At 38.8% G+C, this 21397-nt stretch overlaps 1 protein-coding gene across 1 annotated transcript in view; it reads left to right on the forward strand.

Moving 5' to 3' along the window:
- LOC6037870 (protein bunched, class 2/F/G isoform) overlaps positions 1 to 21397 on the forward strand; it is a 325729-nt gene that overhangs the window by 280183 nt on the left and 24149 nt on the right. The window contains exon 4 of the mRNA XM_038253006.1: positions 9133 to 9184. Within this exon, the coding sequence (XP_038108934.1) occupies positions 9133 to 9184 (52 nt within the window). The remainder of the gene's footprint in view (positions 1 to 9132; positions 9185 to 21397) is intronic.

Consider the following 21397-nt stretch of genomic DNA (forward strand, 5'->3'; position numbering starts at 1 on the left):
CCCCCTCAAAACTCATGTGATACTTTGTCGGAGAAGCAGTCGATTGGGCGGTCTCTATCACTCAAGTATCGGACTAACATTCCCATCCACTTCCCCGTGACTCTACCACTGGTCGTGGCCGGCGCCGGTATTGATCAGCATGATAGGGGCCTTTGAGAAGTTGCGAAGCGAGGAAAGATAGCACCCACTCATCTTCCACGGCTCGTGGATGTAACTTCTGAAGGTCCTGGTCAATAACGGAGTAGCAACTGCGGGTGGGCACCTATGCTTATGCTTATGCTTATGCTTATGCTTATTCTTATGCGAAATTTGCTAAACTTTCAAAAAACACACTTTTAAAGACACACGATTGAGTTTTAGGAGTGAAAACTTCTAAAAAGTGGTAAAAAATTGCCAAAGATATCACTTTTCTAAAAACTTTTTCGTAAAACTCTTATAACCCCTTATGTTTAAGACACATTCCGGCGTGACGTTGCAACGCTTTGACTTTTCTTTTTTCAGTATTTCGGCTGTAACTCAAAAATTACATTGAAAAGGAACATATGTTATTACAGATTCGGAAAGTACATTAAATTTCCTATAAGAAACAATGTTAAAACATTACGTTAAGCGAATATTCTATTTTTGAGAGGGAGATGTAGCGTGACGTAGCAACGCGTGACTTTTTCTCAATCCTGACCCAATTCATGTTTCGCCATTAACTCTGCTCTGTTAACCCTTTCAGGCCTGAATTTTTCTGAGCTGTGTTAATCTACAATTTTGGTACCAGTAGTTCATTTTTTCCATGAGTAAACAGAAACAGGCAAAAAAAAGTTACATTTCGTTATTGGACGTTCTGGGTCCTCCAAAGTGTCCTGGAATATAGATCTTGGAGTCTACCGCCGTAACAACACGATTCTACCAAGATTCCGATTATGGTTCATATTCAGTGATGTCCCTGGGACCCTTTGGCAACAATATGAGCTATGTGGATCACTTTTGGGATGTTCTGGGTCCTCCAAAGTGTCCTAGAATACAGATCTTGGAGTCTACCGCCGTAACAACACGATTCTACCAAGTTTCCGATTATGGTTCATACTCAGTGATGTCCCTGGGACCCTTTGGCAACACTATGAGCTATGTGGGTCACTTTTGGGATGATCTGGGTTCTCCAAAGTGTCCTGGAATACAGATCTTGAAGTATACCTCCGTAACAACACGATGGTACCAAGTTTCCGATCATGGTTCATATGCAGTGATGTCCCTGGGACCCTTTGGCAATACTATGAGCTATGTGGATCTCTTTTGGGATGTTCTGGGTCCTCCAAAGTGTCCTAGAATACAGATCTTGGAGTCTACCGCCGTAACAACACGATTCTACCAAGTTTCCGATCATGGTTCATATGCAGTGATGTCCCTGGGACCCTTTGGCAACACTATGAGCTATGTGGATCACTTTTGGGATGGTCTGGGTCCTCCAAAGTGTCCTGGAATACAGATCTTGGAGTCTACCGCCGTAATAACACGATTCTACCAAGTTTCCGATCATGGTTCATATTCACACCCAACCGGCGGTCGCATGATTTTGATGCATGGCAGCATGAAAGTATATCAGAATCTGCATGAAAACTGTCCTCATGCATTTTTTGCGATATAGGGGTATGACATTTTTGCCCGTTACCGACAATTATCGACATTACCGACGGCAGATTGATTGTATTGCAGAAAAAAAACCTTAACAGAACGAGGATTTAACCATCAACATCTAGGTTACTGATCCGACACGCTACCACCGCGCAATGGACGCTTGATGAATGGTGAGGGACAGAGCGCGAACATAATGTTCTCTCTAGATTGTTGCTCGGGGACGCGCCAGCATTCTATGTGTTGGTGAGAACTGCAGATCGCTGACGTGTTTACACGCGGGCAAAAATGATGTATGGGCTTGCTGCAAAAAATGTAATAAAATATAACATTTTCTGCAGCAAATTCACTGTTGCAGATTTTGAGATATATTTTTCGTTTGGGTGCAGTGATGTCCCTGGGACCCTTTGGCAACACTCGGAGCTATGTGGATCACTTTTGGGATGTTCTGGGTCCTCCAAAGTGTCCTGGAATACAGATCTTGGAGTCTACCGCCGTAACAACACGATTCTACCAAGTTTCCGATCATGGTTCATATTCAGTGATGTCCCTAGAACCCTTTGGCAACACTCTGAGCTATGTGGATCACTTTTGGGATGTTCTGGGTCCTCCAAAGTGTCCTGGAATACAGATCTTGGAGTCTACCGTCGTAACAACACGATTCTACCAAGTTTCCAATTATGGTTCATATTCAGTGATGTCCCTGGGACCCATTGGAAACACTATGAGCTATGAGGATCACTTTTGGGATGATCTGGGTCCTCCAAAGTGTCCTGGAATACAGTTCTTGGAGTCTAGTAATGCTAAAGGGTGCCAGCTCCTGGCGGGTTTCGCTTTGTAAGCGAAAGGATGGCTTGAATCCCATTTGTCGAGGCAAAAGGGGTAGGTGGCGGTCGAGGGAGGATTTTGACTGCAGCGTTAGTTGAATTTGTTCAAGTCATAAACCTCCCAAAACCCAACACATTCAATCTCTCGAACGATCTGTGGGCGGCTGAATCTGAGCATTGCAAAACTCTGTAGCAATACACGGAGAAATGCCTCAACTGCAACTTTCTTCTCGCTAACATAGCCTCAGGCAAAATTCGAGCTGAAAATTGGGCTATATGATCGGTATCGAACTATATATGGGTCAAAAATATACGAGGTTTCCCCTCAACCTCACTTATCTCCACGTCCGCGGATTGGTTTCTCGTGTTCGTCAAAGGGTCTCAGGGACATCACTGAATATGAACCATAATCGGAAACTTGGTAGAATCATGTTGTTACGGTGGGAAAATCCAAGATCTGTATTCCTGGACACTTTGGATGACCCAGAACATCACAAAAGTGATCCACATAGCTCAGAGTGTTTCCAAAGGGTTCTAGGGACATCACTGAATATGAACCATAATCGGAAACTTGGTAGAATCTTGTTGTTACGGCGGTAGACTCCAAGATCTGTATTCTAGGACACTTTGGAGGACCCAGATCATCCCAAAAGTGATCCACATAGCTCATAGTGTTGCCAAAGGGTCCCAGGGACATCACTGAATATGAACCATAATCGGAAACTTGGTAGAATCCTGTTGTTACGGCGGTAGACTCCAAGATCTGTATTCCAGGACATTTTGGAGGACCCAGAACAACCCAAAAGTGATCCACATAGCTCCGAGTGTTGCCAAAGGGTCCCAGGGACATCACTGAATACGAACCATAATCGGAAACTTGGTAGAATCGTGTTGTTACGGAGGTAGACTCCAAGATCTGTATTCCAGGACACTTTGGAGGACCCAGACCATCCCAAAAGTGATCCACATAGCTCCGAGTGTTGCCAAAGGGTCCCAGGGACATCACTGAATACGAACCATAATCGGAAACTTGGTAGAATCGTGTTGTTACGGCGGTAGACTCCAAGATCTGTATTCCAGGACACTTTGGAGGACCCAGTACATCCCAAAAGTGATCCAAATAGCTCCGAGTATTGCCAAAGGGTCACAGGGACATCATTGAATACGAACCATAATCGGAAACTTGGTAGAATCGTGTTGTTACGGAGGTAGACTCCAAGATCTGTATTCCAGGACACTTTGGAGGACCCAGACCATCCCAAAAGTGATCCACATAGCTCATAGTGTTGCCAAAGGGTCCCAGGGACATCACTGAATATGAACCATAATCGGAAACTTGGTAGAATCGTGTTGTTACGGCGGTAGACTCCAAGATCTGTATTTCAGGACACTTTGGAGGACCCAGATCATCCCAAAAGTGACCCACATAGCTCATAGTGTTGCCAAAGGGTCCCAGGGACATCACTGAATAAGAACCATAATCGGAAACTTGGTAGAATCGTGTTGTTACGGCGGTAGACTCCAAGCTCTGTATTCCAGGACACTTTGGAGGACCCAGAACATCCCAAAAGTGATCCACATAGCTCATAGTGTTGCCAAAGAGTCCCAGGGACATCACTGAATATGAACCATAATCGGAAACTTGGTAGAATCGTGTTGTTACGGCGGTAGACTCCAAGATCTGTATTCCAGGACACTTTGGAGGACCCAGAACATCCCAAAAGTGATCCAAATAGCTCCGAGTATTGCCAAAGGGTCACAGGGACATCACTGAATACGAACCATAATCGGAAACTTGGTAGAATCGTGTTGTTACGGAGGTAGACTCCAAGATCTGTATTCCAGGACACTTTGGAGGACCCAGACCATCCCAAAAGTGATCCACATAGCTCATAGTGTTGCCAAAGGGTCCCAGGGGCATCACTGAATATGAACCATAATCGGAAACTTGGTAGAATCGTGTTGTTACGGCGGTAGACTCCAAGATCTGTATTTCAGGACACTTTGGAGGACCCAGATCATCCCAAAAGTGACCCACATAGCTCATAGTGTTGCCAAAGGGTCCCAGGGACATCACTGAGTATGAACCATAATCGGAAACTTGGTAGAATCGTGTTGTTACGGCGGTAGACTCCAAGATTTGTATTCCAGGACACTTTGGAGGACCTAGATCATCCCAAAAGAGATCCAAAGGGATCGAAGTGGTCCCAAATGGTCGTGAGGATGTAACTGGTAATAACTAAACTTCATTTGCCTTGAAAAATCGTTGTAAACCTGAATTATCTTCAACATTTTCTGAAGTTTCCAAATTTCAAGTTTTCAGGATGTTCTAGGTCGTCAAAAAGGCCATTAACAACCACTCAAACATTTTTTCCTAGGTAGAGAAACTCATAAATTACAACTTTGCTGAACAATGTTATATGTTTTGAGCACTGTGTGATTTTATACAACCGAATTTCGGTATGGGTCATATATGACCCATCAGGCCTGAAAGGGTTAAACGGCAAATTTGGAGTTCTTCTTCCATTTTTAGTGTAAAATTGGCCAACAAATCGAATGCAATCATTAGTTTTTCGAAAAAAATAAACCTCGATTTTTGAAGACCGCTTACATTTCGTGACGTTGCAACGCTCTGTTTTTGAAAACAGGGTTTTTCGTTGCGTTGCAACGTCACGAAATTATAGTTTCAAAATAAATCATAGTTTTTGTTAGGCTGAACAACTGTAGGTTAAGATTTGATTATAAGACATTAATAGATAGTACAAGGACATGTGATATGATTGGCCTGCCCATGTTAGACCCCCTCCCCCTATTCTGCTTTCACAGTTGCAGTACGATTTACGAAGTTTTCCAAAGGGTTTTCAAAATATTTTTTTGTATTATTCCATTATCACGAAGGAAACCCCACCCCCCTCTCCCGTACTCTATCCATATAACGGGACGTCCATGCATTACGTAACGGCGTAATATCAAGGGGGAGGGAGGAGGGTTCGAAGATTTATACAAAAAAAGTGTATCGGAAATGTATTTCCAGGGGGTGGAGGGGGTCTAAAAATATAAATGTTTTGTTACGTAATGCAAGAACGCTCCCTTAATATTTTAATGGTTTTGGGCAACTTACAAAATACGTGGAAGTTTTAGAAAGGAGGTGAGGAGCTTCAAGTTTTCAGGATGGCTTATTTTGAATTTATAAATAAGGTACCCATATCGTTTGTTCATGGTCCCTAAGGGGTGATCTGCAAACAACGTAACTTATTTTGTTGACTTTTGTGCTTTTTAAATTAAATTTGAGGAAATAATATAACTGTTTAACTGCGCAACATAACATTTTTAATTGTGAACAACAAAACGTTGCATACAACTTATTTAAGTAAGGGTTCGTCCAACAACAGAGTGACAAAAGTTTGTGAAAAAAAAACAATCGAATCACGTGATTTTTATTGTTTAATGAATTTCACTGTAATTTGACTTACATAAGGGTGTGGGATAAAAAAAATCATTGCGTTGTATTAGAATGAACCCTCACGTAAATCAGTTTATCATAAAGGGGCCATCCAGTAACCACGTAATTACTTTTTTGAAAGTTTTCGAATTTTTCCCCCTTATTAACATCGGTCTATTTTGATTTGTTCAACAAGTTTCATAAAATACTTTTTTTTCGAGTTGCATCAAACTTAAATGACGGAATTTGTGAATGACCCATGTACAATTCTTCTGTAAATATGCTCGGAAACATTATATAACAAATATATAATATTTAGTACCCTTTTATCTTCAACAACCAACTACCCATACACCTTTTTTGCCATGTGACCAATATGATTTAAAATTTCGTGACGTTGCAACGCAAATTTAAACCTGTTGTAACTTTGGATCTAGACAACCAATTAAGTCGCTCTAGATTGCATTTGAAAGCTCTTTCCAAGTACAAAGAGCATCTGAAATATCAAAATGATTGAATGTTTAGTTTTTTGTTGACATAAACAAATGTCCCTTTTTCGTGACGTTGCAACGCAATAAAATGGTAAACTTACACTAGTTTGAAAAAATACTTAACTTAAGATAAACTGCAAACCCATGACATTTCCGTCTAGTACAACTAAAAACCTACAAAATGCAATCAAATGAATATTTTTTGGATTTTATTTCGCTGAAAACCAGGAGTTTTTAGAAAAATGTTTTAAAACGATGATTTTATCACGAATTGATGCTTAACCCAACCAACTTGTACAAAATGATATTCAAATGATCAATTAATAAAAACCATGATTTTTGAAGCTTCAAGTAGTCTAGAATCGAGGAAAAATATCCAAATAGCTCATACACGCTTTTCAAAATTTCATCCTAAGGTGTACATTGCCGGAGAATGTGTCTTAAGCATCCAAATTTTTGGAATTGTCTCCTCTACAACTTTGTAGAACATTGATATTCTGTTAAAACAGTGTTTCTCAACCTTTTTCGTTTCATTCCCCCCTTGGGTAATTTTCATGAACTCCATTCCCCCCTTTAATTTGGAACAAATTTCATAATTTAGGATTAAATTGTTATCATAAGACTGAAGTTTCAATAAAAAAAACAAAAATCATGCAAAACATATAAATATGCAGTTTGTGAAATAAACCTCACAATGTAGTCCAAAATTAATAAAACTTTCATTCAGATAGATTTTTTCACATATAGTTAAAATAATCTGGATGTGAAAGAAACGTTTGAAAAGTGTATAAAAAAAAGTATAATTTGAGCAAACTTAAATTAACTGGTTATATTTATGATTTTGAAAAAATATTCCAATTTTAAGCGATAAGTGCAGTTCAGTTATCTCAACATTTGTATATTTTTCATAAACCAACTGTTCCTGATTGAATTTTTTTGATTAAGATGCAAATGCTTCCTTGAAAAAAATCCGAGTTTGTTTTCGTGTATGAAAACATAACTGACAATAATCATAATACTTTAAAAAAATCAAGATGAGAGCACTCACAAAAAATGTAAAATGTACTGTTCAAAATGCAATGCAAAAACTTTCAGAATTTCTTAATTAACAATCTTTTAGAAATAGAACAAAAACATGAAAAAATGTGTTTACAAATATTTCTGTAAGTTTTTTTTTATTTTTCTTACTCTTGTTAGTGCCTAAGTTAAAGAAATAATTGTTCCAAAATGGATTATGATGCAACACACAGCTGAAAGGATCTCCAAAACTCTGTTATGCACTTCAAAATAACTCGTTGTTAAAAGGCATTACATTTCTATTGCATCCCCATTTCCCCCCAAGAATGGCCAAATTCCCCCCCCCCCCCCCCCAGGGGGGAATTCCTCACCGGTTGAGAAACACTGTGTTAAAAGTAACCCTACAAAGACATCTTACAAAAACACGTAATTAAAAAACGAAATTTTTTGGTCTAAATGAACTGATGACACCTCTGAGTTATTGCAGATTTACTTGCAGTACATTTAATTTCCCTTTAAATGACATGTCTCTCAATTTTTACAGTTAAGTAACGGGAAATGGCACTGTTTTTTAAACTTTTTTTTATGAAAAATACGTTTTTTCTGAATTTTACGCAAAAGTCACTTTGACATCAAATGTCTATCTCTTCACGGTTTCGAGTTAAAAATCGCTGAAAAACGTGTCCAGAAAAAAGAGATCTAATCACTTCACCGTCACGAGATATCGAAAAATGGGATTCGTAGTCAGGGACCAAAATTACCCTTTAGAGTAAAGTGTTAGTACCAAGTTTTTTTTTTAATTTTACAAAATTGTACAAACTTTTTTTCACAGACTGTGATTCTTCCCAAAACATGGGTTGAGCTTTGTAAAATGAAGGCAAACGACCAATAAAATTGACATAACTGTAATCGGCTACCAAAAATGTCACCCAAAGGTTAATAGATTCTCGTCTGCAAAACAAAACAGTTCTCTACACACTCATTGTATCCAAACAACAGCTAGGGTGTGACTAAGCCTTATGGTTTTAATCAAATGTGCAAAACACATTCATTACTACCACCGTCCGACCGTTTCGCCGCAGAATAAACTCGCCTGAACAAAGTACACTCCTTCGAGTGGAAATGTACCACCACCCTCAGGGGTAATTCATCAACCAGGGCTGATTCAAGTTATGTTTGTAAACTTTCGATGAAGAACTATCCCCAAACGAGAAGAGCAAACAAAAACTTGTGACACGAGTGCAAGAAAAAAATATTTCAATAACAACAACAAGCTCTCCTTCCCTCTCTAAGGTAGGAAAAAACTGTCAATAGCCGGTATTTACCTACGTCAATCGAAGGGGTGTTATCAACGGGTTATGTATTTGCTAGCTGCAGATAAGCCTCGAAACCGCGGTGTCTACCGTGGTCGCGGAATTGATTGCGGGGATGGATTAAAACAAAATCATCATCATAAGCCAGGACTGAAACTGCAAATGTCATTCGACACGGCAAGGACAGTGACGCAAATGGCGCTGGGTGGAGGGGGTTGATAAGAGTGAAATGTCATCAGACGGATGGAAAACAAAGTGTGTTGATGAATTTTAAATTAAATATTTTGCGGAATTTACACCAGTTTATACCTGATTATACGAGTTTGTAAAGTTTCTTTTTTTAGAGGTTGAACTGAAGTCATTTAATCGTAATCAACACAATTTTTCTAACAATCGTTCTTTTTCTTCTTCCTTTCCAGTGCATCTGGGACAAGTGCAGTTGCAATTGACAACAAGATCGAGCAAGCTATGGTAAGTCTTGAACCCTGTCGCTCTAATTGTTATTGACCACTTTCTACCGCGCCTACCTCGATCCCTCTCTATGAGATGACACGACACTATGTCGCAATATCCAAGCCTGAACCATTATGCAACATCAAAGAGGCCTTCGGGGGCCGGTACTAGAATTACACTTTGGTTAAGGTGGTGCCGCATCCTGTATAATTAGCTCATTATCCGTCCCCCAGCGCACTGGAAGAAAGACATCTTCCAAGTTACATTTCCTTCTCCCTTTGCCGGTGAGCAATGTGAAATGATCACGTGGCAGTAATAGCTGGGCATCTTCTAATATGGAACGAATAGCGTTGTAGCTAATTGGTGTAACTTGGGCATCCGTCAGCAGTTACCATAATTTGATTTGCGGAGTGCGACAGGGGATTGGGACAGCGCGTGAACACCTTGTAATTAATGGCTCAGACTACCTTCTATACTGGGCTGTAATTGCTGCGGAGCAGTCAGTGCCTTATGAAGAACATGTCTCCTTTCTCTGGCAGTCATTATTGTCAATTTATCTAGTGTAACTGTATAATCATCAAAAGATGGTACCGCTGTTTGATCTAATCGAATCGAATGCAGTACAACACAAACCTGTCCAATGGAAGTATTGTATTTAGATTTCGCCTTGTTTTGTCAAAATAAAAAAAAATAACACAATAATAAATTTAGCCAGCTCTGCTGCGTTGCGTAATCTCCGCAGTGAGAGGACTCCATGATCGTAATCATGTTTCACAAAATTAGTTAGGGATGAAGAAGGCGTAGACATACCGTACCTAACAACCTTTAGAACATAATGCTTGGGAGCCTGACGCCGCAACCATTATGCCGCTCAGCTTATCAACACAATATCGGGAGCAACATTTGAAAAGGATCCATAAGAGCTATAACCTCGAAGAATGAGTAAATTTACCTTGCATGCACTTGGATTACATCAAAGTAGTCTGACATATTCACTGAAGCTATGCGGGTAAAATCCGGGGTCAAAACTCAACGACATCCTGCTTGTTACGGCAGTAGACTTACAGATCTTAACTCCAGGGATTCTTTGGATGACCTAAGTAATCTCAACTTATCATCAACGTAGTCTACCATACTCACTGAAGCTATTCGGATATTATCCGAAGTAAAAACTCTCCGACCTATTTTTTGTTAAGGCGGTAGACTTCCAGATCTTAACCAGTCTAAACTTCGACTTGTTCGAGAGTTCTAGTAGATTGATTACAATCCATTTAAAACGAACGAAACTTCAACTTTACTCAAGTAGTTCTGCCACTTTTCTTACTGGATCCAGTTATGTTGCAAATGGAACCGACCTGCAATTACTGTGCGAGTAATCGAACGAGAGCTTCAGGCCAAACCATTTCGTCACCGTTAATTGTAAACCCCACTAAATGTTACACCGGCTTTTCTGCAATGCCCCTGCAAAGTAGCTCAAAGTGGCCCTAGAAATCGCGCTCGCGAACAAATAAAATGCTTCTCTCAGCAGAACTTTGCCGCCAGCCAGCAGTCAGCACTAGGCAGTTATGCTAATTTTAGTGGGATCTAACGACACGAAGGACAGAGTGTGGCTCAGCGCGCGAAGTTTTGCAGCGATTGTCGGTCGTTGCAGAAATAATTACCCACTATCAGCGAACCGACTCTGAAGTCGGTGCAATGTTGGCCAGATCTCCCCCTTAAGCTGACGCCGACGGTTTCGGTGGCATACCTATTAATTAGAGTTGCGAACCTTCTCTTAGTCGAAACGTTCAAACTACTTTGAGCGGTTAGAAGCTTCTAGAATCGCGGAGCTCGCGGTGTCGAACTCGATTCCTTTCATTCGGTTCAGCGTTCCCCATCACGGGGAATCCTCGCATGCGACAACCCGGGTCGAATATCTTCCCCTGTTGAAACGCAATCTCGTGAGCGGCGGCCGCCACAACAAAGGAATTGGCGTCGAGCATCCGATGTGTGTACCAGCAGCGGAGAAGTCAAGGGCAACCTGACGAGCTGAACCGAGCCGCACAGTATTCCCTAGAAGTTGGGTAGAGACGATGTGCAACGTGAGATAATTCGCATTTTCGAGTTTCGTTGGGGAACTTCAAGCATTTTCTCCAGATTTATTGACCAATTCGCAGATGTAGACATCCGCAATTTTGGCGCGTCTAGACGCAATGTCCAGTTGGGGTGACTGCTTTACGAGTTCCACCATAAAAGCTCCTAATTAGTTAGGGGATCCCCGCCCAAGAATCGAAAACTCAACCTTGAACGTGCAAAAAAAAAATCCCTTCCAATCTAAACTTTACAAATCCGCCAACTAAAACAGGTGACTTCACAACTTGTAAGCGGGTTGAACCTGTTTCGTAACCGGTTCTAAGCTAATTAGAAAATCCGCTCAAGTCGCGAACGCTCGGAGGAGGTGCCGTACGAAATGCGTTTGCAGCACAGCTACAGCACAACAGCTCAGGTGGTGGCATTTCACCGCTCCCTTGACAGAGATTTACTGAAATGGGAGTTCTACCCGAGTGGCGGCCGGCGTCACCTGCAAGTGAGCGGCTTCTTAGTGACACTTATTACACGTCTAATTAGTATTGCTTGCGTCGCTGCTGGATGGTTGTCGCCGCGGTGCAACGATCGTGGGCGGTGTAAAATGAGATTGTTTTTCTAGTTTAATTTATTCAATTTGATGGGCAATCGAATTGGATTTTATTAAACTTTAACGCAAGCATCGTTACCTTAAGCCTTTTTTGTTTATTTTTCATGTTTTGACAGCTATTGCTTTTTTACATTTTTTACTGTAGAATGCTAACATCATCATTTTCAAAATATAAAAAAAAATGCCAGAGGTCTGGGACATTACAAAAAATACTGAATAATTATTTACCTTAAAATATAGAAAATTTTGGCCGATTTTGACGTGACATACTTTATGGATGACACCTTACTTGTTCGGAATTCCAGCCAACCTGCATATTGAAACAAATACTGCGGATCTTTCCAAATTTCATCACATAATGCTGAAGTTTTAAAATAATCGAATGACTGGTTGAATATTATTTCATTTTGGTAAATTTATATAAATTATATGAGCAATTCTCTGCGGAATCGGTCTTTTTTTTAATTTTATTTTTTGTATTTTTTAATCCTGCTTAAACTTTTTTGGTTCCTTCGGTATGCCCAAAGAAGCCATTTTGCATCATTAGTTCGTTCATATTTGGCAGCTGTCCATACAAAAATCTGTATTTTTTGAAGGATTTTTTTTATCGATTTGGTGTCTTCGGCAAAGTTGTAGGTATGGATAAGGACAACACTGAAAAAAATGATTTCACTAAAACTTGATTTGCAGATAAAACAAAAAAATTAAAAAATCTGACCGAGTTATGAATTTTTGAATCAATGCTATTTTTTTCAAAAAACGAAATATTGGTCGCAAACATTTTTCAACTTCATTTTTCGATATTAAATCGAATTTGCAATCAAAAAGTAGTTTAGTGAAATTTTGATAAAGTGTACCGTTTTTAAGTTACAGTCATTTTTAGGTATTTTTTCTTGAAAATAGTCTATTTAGTTTGTTCGCCCACTCTGGATTTTTTTTCAAGAATGTTTCATATTTTAACATTGAATATCGGACTATCGATTTCTAAATATGCCATTTTGCATCATTGCTTTCTTCATCAAGCGATTGTCCACGCTCCATACAAAAGAGTATCCCCACGCGGTGGGGAGGAGGGTTCTGAGATTTCAAAAATGTGTCCACGTTGTTTATGGATGGTCCTTATAACTTTTCAGAAAAAAGTGGGTGCAAGGAATTAAAAAGTCTCGTACTTCTGACTAATTTTTGATCACAATAGCGCGATTTATATAATTTCTAACCCACGGATTTTTCTCCGTTTTTTGATGATTTAGTAGTTGAGAATTGCTCAGCTGTGAAGGGTAAACGAAGCTCAGAATTACCTATTTAACGCGGAAATTACAATAACTTTGGAAAAATACAGCAGTAGATCCGTAGTGGATTTTCCGTAATATTATATTAAAAATATGTAAAATTTCTCGAAAGTAAAGTTAATATTTTTTGCTAAGCTGAAAAACAGTATAAACGGATGTTTCGAATGAAGTGAAATTTTAACGAATCTGATGACACTGTACCATAAACTGGGGTGACTTTGATAGCCCGGGGTGACATTGATAGAAATTTGATTTGGCCACTAATTTTGATACATCCAATGTAACCGTCACATTTTTGTATATATGTTCGATAATAAGCTATCCCTTAATGCTTACATACTTAAAATTCTCAAAAAAATGTTTAGATATTAATTTGACGGGCATTTGAAAAACCTATCAAAGTCACCCCGGGATACCAAAGTCACCTCAGTTTACGGTATTTATTATGTGAACTGGATAGTTTATTGTACTTTTCAAAAGAAAACAGGAGACAGACAAATCCAAACTGCCTTTTAAAAATTGCCTTAATTGAAAAGGAAATTGAACATCTGATCAAGTTTGTTTTTCCGGCAACCCTGACATAAGTTATCATAGATAAAAAGGCAATATAAATGTTAGGAACCTTACAGCTTAAGTATCGTTTAATAACAAAATAACTGGAAAAAAAATACCAAACAACACCGATGTCAATTAATTTCATCAGCAATCCCAACGATAAGCCATTGTAGACGCTCACAGGCATTCAAGGTTACTCATCAGCCAATTTTAAGCAAAAGAGTGTTTTTGCTACGCACAGTCTATCGATAAGATAAGACGTGCCAACAAACAATTCCAACCGATTTCAACGATTCGCTACCTTTGTCAACAGCAAAAATGTTGAACTTTGTACCGCGCAAACAGCCTGGTACGAACTGCTATCCAGCTCGCATCCGTCAAATTATCTGTGACAATGTCTCTATTCGTCAAACAAACAGGTGAAACCAAATATGACTTTTCCTCCCCCTACCTCGAGAAGTATTACGTTTTCACCTGCCAAACTGCCTGTTATGCAACCGAGATCCACCGATCTGGAAAAAAGGGCAACTTCAAAGACGGCTAAAACTACCTTTCGACTAGTTCTGTAGTAGAACCGGTCCACCGGAGCACGTCGAATAAATTAAAACATCACCCGCACTCTATATTCAGCCTGTCGCGATCCGTCCATCCGATACTTGGCTCGGATTTCGGACCGGAGAACGTCACTCCGGATCGAGCGACGGCGACAGTCACGAGGACAAATTCCATATGCGTTGGTACCAAATGTTCGATTCTTGGAATGGATTCAAATATAGTGTAGGGTAGGGTAGTCATCAATGAGACACTTTTGGTTTTCAACTTTCAACGATTTTTCTAATTTTTTCATCAGCATGTTTTAATGAGCTTTTAGTTGCATTATCTTTCTTTTAATGTGTTCTAACATTGACCAAAATATGAGATCGATCCGACATCTACAGCCAGAGTTATTCAACTGTCTCATTGTAGACGCACTTGGCAGGAACAATGAGACAGCTGGGGAACAATGAGACACTTTACGAAAATCAACATTTTTCTAGCAAAACATCATGTTTTTGTATTGTTCCATTGCAGGCGACTTGCCTTGAACATTTTAGAGCAATTTTGCCTACATGAAACTTTTAATAACAAAAGTTACACTAAAAAGTATTGAAATTTTGTTAAATCCATATATTAATACCAAATAACTTAGTATTTTTGGTTAAATGAAGTTTAAACTTTATAAATATGCCAAAAATCACTTTTAATTCATGTTTTGAAAGATTTTCATCGATTTTGAAAAGTTTATTGAAGAAAAATCAAAGTGTCTCATTGTTACCCATGGGCTAAAATGATTGGGGAACAATGAGACAGCCCTGGATTCTGGGTATATTCTAAATTTTTGCCAAACCTAATGAAAGGCCATTGTATCCCAACTTAATCCCTATGGAACTTCGAAAGACAATTGAAGAAATATTAGTTTTTGTGTAAATGGCAGCCTACGAGCGAAAAAGTATTTTTTGTCCATAATTTACTTTTACACCTCATAATCAAACATTTATGAATTACTTTTCAAGGGAGCGTCCATAACCAAAGCCACTAATATGGCAGATGTGTATCCAGTAGACACACCTTTCCCCCAAATATGAGCCTGATTGGTTGAAACTACGACTTGTGAGAGCCATTTTATCATTGTTACCCGTGTCTCATTGATGACTACTCTACCCTAAACAAAAATTATGTAATTAACCCTTACTTGTCTCTATTTCGAGTTGTTAAGTTGAGGGTTAAAATCTTCCCTCAAACATCCCGAAGTCTCCCGGGGGAAAAAACACAACCCGTAACGAGTGCCCTACAAGTAAACAGTTAAAAATTAGCCCCCCCCCCCCTCCATCCCAATCGAAGACGTCCGGGGGGAACCGGCTCCGGCTGCTTTTCAACTCGACCTCGAACGGAACCATTCACAACCGCGACGACGACGACCAAGTCGACGGCGAAGACGATCAAGGTTTTTGACGCTATTTTTGGCATAGACCGAAATAGTCTGCGATTCACGCGGCTTTGGCCCAACGGCGAGCGCGCTTCTTTTGGCAGTGAGTTTTGAATTTTAATTCAGCGTTGAATGAGAGGGGTTTGAGGGAGGCTTTTTGATTGCGATCAACGCGGTGATGATTGGACGAGTCCGCCTCCTAGTTGGCCGGATCGTCCGGAAGTGCCCATCAACTTTCGATTAATTCGTTCGCAATAAATGGCAAATCGAGGCTGGCAGGCAGGCGCGGTTTTTACTGCATTTGGCAGCCTAGCTGAGGGTAGCATCAAAACAAGTTTGACGTCTCCGGTTATGTAAATTTGGAAGCTAGATTTTTAAGGGGTTTTCGTTTAAATTTGGCATATTTATAGATATCTGTTTTGAGTGGCGATGAGTAATAAACATGTGATAAATTGAAACCGGATTTATAAATGATTTTTCCAGAACAAAACAGCATTCAAAGATTCAAAAATTCAGAGTCAAACGTAAACGCTTCTTTTTTGTCAAAGTATGATAGATATGGTCTCCCTGAACACGCTACAATCGACAGAATTGAACTTTGTAAATTTGATTATAATTGCTATGGAATCGTCTTAAGTAACCATGCGCATCCCCTTATTTTTGCTTCCTCCATAGATGACCGTGGAAACGCTTGGTTGCTTCAAATGATTTCATTCCAGTTATTCCCTAAATTTACAATTTTATTTATTGGCCGGGAAACCACTAAAATTTAATTTTAATCAGGGAGCATTTCTTCCAAGTAACTTGAGCATCCAATTTTCCGTCCCGGGACAAAAATTCCCGGGAATTTCCGGGATTTTCCCGAAATAGTAGTTTATGCAACAAGTTGCAAAAAGAGGATTTTTTCAGCACGAGTCGTACATTTATCCAACGAGGTTCACCGAGTTGGATAAATACGAAAAGTGCTGAAAAAATCAAGTTTTGCAACGAGTTCCATACAACATTTTTTGCAATTCCAAAAAACACACACTGAGTGAAATTTTATGTTTTTTATGAGCTTTTTTACGTTTTTGTTTACCATGAGATGCATGAGATGAAAATCGAACTTGTGCAAAAAGAATTAATTCAACTGGTTGAATACCTAGTACTAAAGAAATTACAATTTGAAGTAAAAGAATTATGGAGCACTGGTGCAACTACAGGTGTTACAGGGTTAAATGTGAAAAAATAGAAGACTTTTTGAAGAATGGTGTTAATTTAATTCATGTTGCATAATAATAAAAAAAATCATTGAACAATTTCTTTCTATTGTTTATTCTCAAAAAATGCAAAAATATATTTAAAGCTTGCTTCAAATATTTGAAAACATTGGGTTGTTTAGAGTAAAACCAACACTAAAAAGCTTTACCATCTGTTCAAGTGCTGAAACCAGTATTTGTCATGAAAAACATAATTTCTGCATATTTTGGTCTCATTTCAATAAACTGTTCTCAGAGGCAAGTTTAAAATTTCTCATCAAAAAATACCAAAATACATTTTCTTGTAGTTGAATGAGTTATTACATGCAGTCAAGCTGTTAATTGATCTTTACACTTATTTAAACCATTGATGTTGATGTCCTATACAATTTTGTTGCATAGTATTAATTGAAACCAAGATCATAACAACTTTCAACAAATTCTAAATTTCCCGGGATTTCCCGGGAAGGTTCAAGGCTTTACAACTGAATTCTAACAACCTCCTCAACGCCTTTATAAAACCCTTGTTAAACCTAGTCGGGTGTTATGGAAAAATGACATTTCATACGTCTTCAGGAACCATCCATAAACCACGCCTTAGTATTTTTGTGTGGGAATTGTCCACGATGGGGGGGGGGGGAGGGGGGGTTGAGATTTCCCCCGTGGTATGTGGATGGTCCCTCAAACGTCTTATCCAAAGTTCATCTTGCCATTGATGATATAATAGAAACCCTTGGTTTTAACGAATCATGCAATAAAACCGTTTGGCATGATATTACAATCTGGTGTTCAAGACTCTCTTAAAACATCCATAAAACCTTATTTAAAGCCAGTTGGCTTTTATATTCACTAGGTTTTATGTCCCAAGCATAAAACTTTGTTAAAACCTTTCAAATAGCTTTTGCTTTAGCTTTTAAGCAATACAGATGCTACCATGAAACCATTATAAAACTAGATGGTGGCTAGTTGATTTATTAATGTTAATTGGGCTAACATACCTTGACGAAACTGCAGCGTTTACTGACATCAACTTGAAATGACGAGTTGTAAGATTCAAAGATTCAAAGATTCAAAGATTCAAAGATTCAAAGATTCAAAGATTCAAAGATTCAAAGATTCAAAGATTCAAAGATTCAAAGATTCAAAGATTCAAAGATTCAAAGATTCAAAGATTCAAAGATTCATAGAAAGATTATAAGATTCAGTGGTTCAAAATGGATGTAAAATAATTTGAAATTTAATACAAATTTGACCCAATTTTATGAAAACTGACCAGAAGCTAGTTATGACACTGGTTATATTGATGAAATCCATCGCAACCAGGCATTATGTAAACAATTATTTCCATTTCGTTGACCCCAGGTGTTCACTGGTCGCTTTATTTTGCCTCTTAACATTTCTGACTGCTCGTGACATGTTATAAACCCATTTTCTCAGGTTCAAGAAATTGAACTGGTCATTTTTTTCCACCCCCAAAACGCGTTTCTAATTTTGAACTCATTTCGCCTTTATTTGCCTCGCTTGATGCATTTTGTTTTGATTCCTCTTTGCTTTCGCAAAGTATAAAAATAAACAACATCTGGAAAAATATAAAACGAAGGCTAGTGATTCATGGTGAGCCGCATTCAAAGTTCGATAGTGGCAGAACCGCAATGCAAAAAAAAACGTGATTATCTTAAGGAATCTTCGATGTGGTTTTGTTTGCTCAATCTCTACTTCCCTGAAGAATGGGAAGTTGTGGTGGCACGTGGAACTGCACTTCATCCATATCTAAATATGCCAATCGATGCAGCCTAAGTAGTATAAACCACGTAAACAAACACTGAAGCCCCGCAGACCACCCCGAGCGTCAAGTATCGAGGATTTCAAACTTGGATTGACAGAACGTTGAAGATTGATTGACCGACAGCAGCGGATCGATAAGCGCGTTGTGTGCTTGCAAACATGTGCATGCAATGGATTGTATTTTTAGCGCCAATTGAGTTGAGCTGATGCACTACTGCATGTGACAAATAGTGTGAAATTGGTGGCGTAAACAAATCGCTGTTTGGTGGTAATCCAATGCAGAGGAACAGCAAATCATTCTTGAAAAATGCTAATATTTTTCAAAGTTTAAATGAAAAAATTCTGTCGCAGTTTAAAAAGACATAATCAAATAGAATCCCCTTTCTCAAACTAGACACCATTTACGGCAAACAGTCACGCCCGGCTCCAACAAATCAAGCCATTTGAATGTCGTTACCGGTGACACTCCGCCGTCACCGTCGTCTTCAGATCGATATCAGCCGCACTGCTGACTGCACACCGATCTCCGAAGCCGGTGCCTTTCACCGGCTCTCTCCCGGCACGGACATCGCCGCCCGGGTTCAACAACTGGAAAGCTCCAGTTGCGAACCCACGGCGACGCCGTGAAGCAGGTTCTCCCATACATCACACGAAAAAAAAGTGAGTGTGAGTATAAATAAAAAAAACACACTCCAAAACAAACTCTGCTAACGACACCACGAAATGGTCCGGGGGAGGAACCGGGTGGCATTTCTGTAATTGGATTGACCTAGTTGTGGGGACGCGGTTTTTCACCTTTTATTTTGCGCCCCTTCGAATTTCCTTCGGCATGTGGGCAAAAAAACGGCCCTATCTGCAGCGCACACATGGCTGGTGGTGTTCGCTCTTGATACATTTTCTGTTTTACTGCGAGCTCACCTAAATCTTCACGATGATTTTTTCGTATTTGACGAATCACGAACTTTTTAAGATACAAAAATTTCCAAAATCGGATATCGCTCGGATCGCTCGGATCGCTCGGACGCTCTTTTGCTTAATTTTTTTCGACGATTTTTTCCCGTTTTTGGAAGGTCAGTTTATGCAACTTTTGCCCTACGAGAAACTTTACTTCTCTTGTTTTAATTTTCACTTGTTTCATTTTTAGTGTTTTAATTTTCATTTATCCTGTTTACCTAGTTTATGTTAGTTTCTGATAGTAATTGGCTAACTTTACCTCCTCCTGTTTTTAACCTTTTTTATGTTGTTACATATTTTTTTTCAATTTTTTGCTTGTTTTTCGCAGTTTTTGCTATAGAACAATACCACTAAAAAAATGATTAGAGGCATAGTCTGGATTACTACAAAATATATTGCATACTTAATGTCACATAATATAGAGTTGAACCAAAAATGATTTTTTTAAAACATTGGCAAAGTCAAAATTTGAATGACAATTTTTTCTTAAATTCAAATAAATCTTCTTTTCAATGTTTTTTTCAAAGATCACAAATTCTTTATTTTTAATGAATTTTTAGATCGGACTATTTTACTTAAAAACTAGGAATCATTTTTTTTTTCTTTTCAAACCATTGGAAAGGTCACATGCAAATTTCGAAATCAATATTTCCTATAAAAAATTACGAGCTATTTTTTTTATCTCAGAAAGACGATCCCAGCATAAACAAAAGGCGTCGGATGGATCGAAAAAAAAATGAATCGAAATTCAAAGAATGTCTTTAAAAATGTTACATTTTGTCCTAAAAACATTTTGTTACCGGCTAAACTAAGGAAAATTACTGTCACTTAAATCAATCTAAACTGGACTCACTATCCAGAGATCGACGGTTCGAATCCCGTGGCGGGCGCTCTAAAATTCTTTGTGTAAATATGGGTATTCGGCGCCGTCGCTCCGTGCCATACTTTCATACACTTAGGAGCCCAGGGCGGCGAAGTCCTTGTAGATAAAAGGAAGACACTAGTGGTTGGTACTAGCAATGGTGGCCAACAGCTATAAAGTCAACTTCGTTTTTAAATCAATCTTAGAAAAATCTAGAGAAAATGGCCCAACTTGTCCTTAAAACTTAAACATATTCATTGAAAAAAAACTAAAGTCATTTATTTTTTGAGAACTTCAGCTGAAAATATTTTTTTTGTTGCTGGCATGACTATTTTTTGTTGCTGAGCATTTAACTTCTAACGTAGCCTACACAGAAAAAAATAATGTAAATTTGGAAGCTGTAATTTTGGAAGGTTGAATATTACCTCTTTAATGATGTAATTTTACCTCAATTTAGACTGAAAAAGTGACATTACACCAGAAAAGTGGTAAAATTACACATTTCCAGAGATAAAATTACACCTTTTTTCTGACATAAAAGATGTACCCCTTCCCAGATGTAATATTACCATGATTTTTTTTCCTGTGTACCCATGATGGTATTGATGAATTTTATTTATTCAGCATCTACAACAATATCTTCTGAAGGGGTTACATACACACAGCAAAAAATCCAATGGTAAAATCGCATGCAAAAGCATGCACATCACCTTCGTCAAAATAAACACTTAATATTACACACTGCATGTACAATTTTTGCAAACATAAAAAAAAGTTGCAACCGACGGGATTCAAACCCAGCACCAACAGTAAGGACTGGCGCCTTCACCCACTCGGCCATCAGACCAATGAAAAGTTATAAGGATAAACGCATATATGAGTTTGACATATCGGTCAAGTAGATTTCC

This window comes from Culex quinquefasciatus, chromosome 2, assembly GCF_015732765.1.
Source record: "Culex quinquefasciatus strain JHB chromosome 2, VPISU_Cqui_1.0_pri_paternal, whole genome shotgun sequence".
In the NCBI taxonomy this organism is placed as follows: Eukaryota; Metazoa; Arthropoda; class Insecta; order Diptera; family Culicidae; genus Culex; species Culex quinquefasciatus.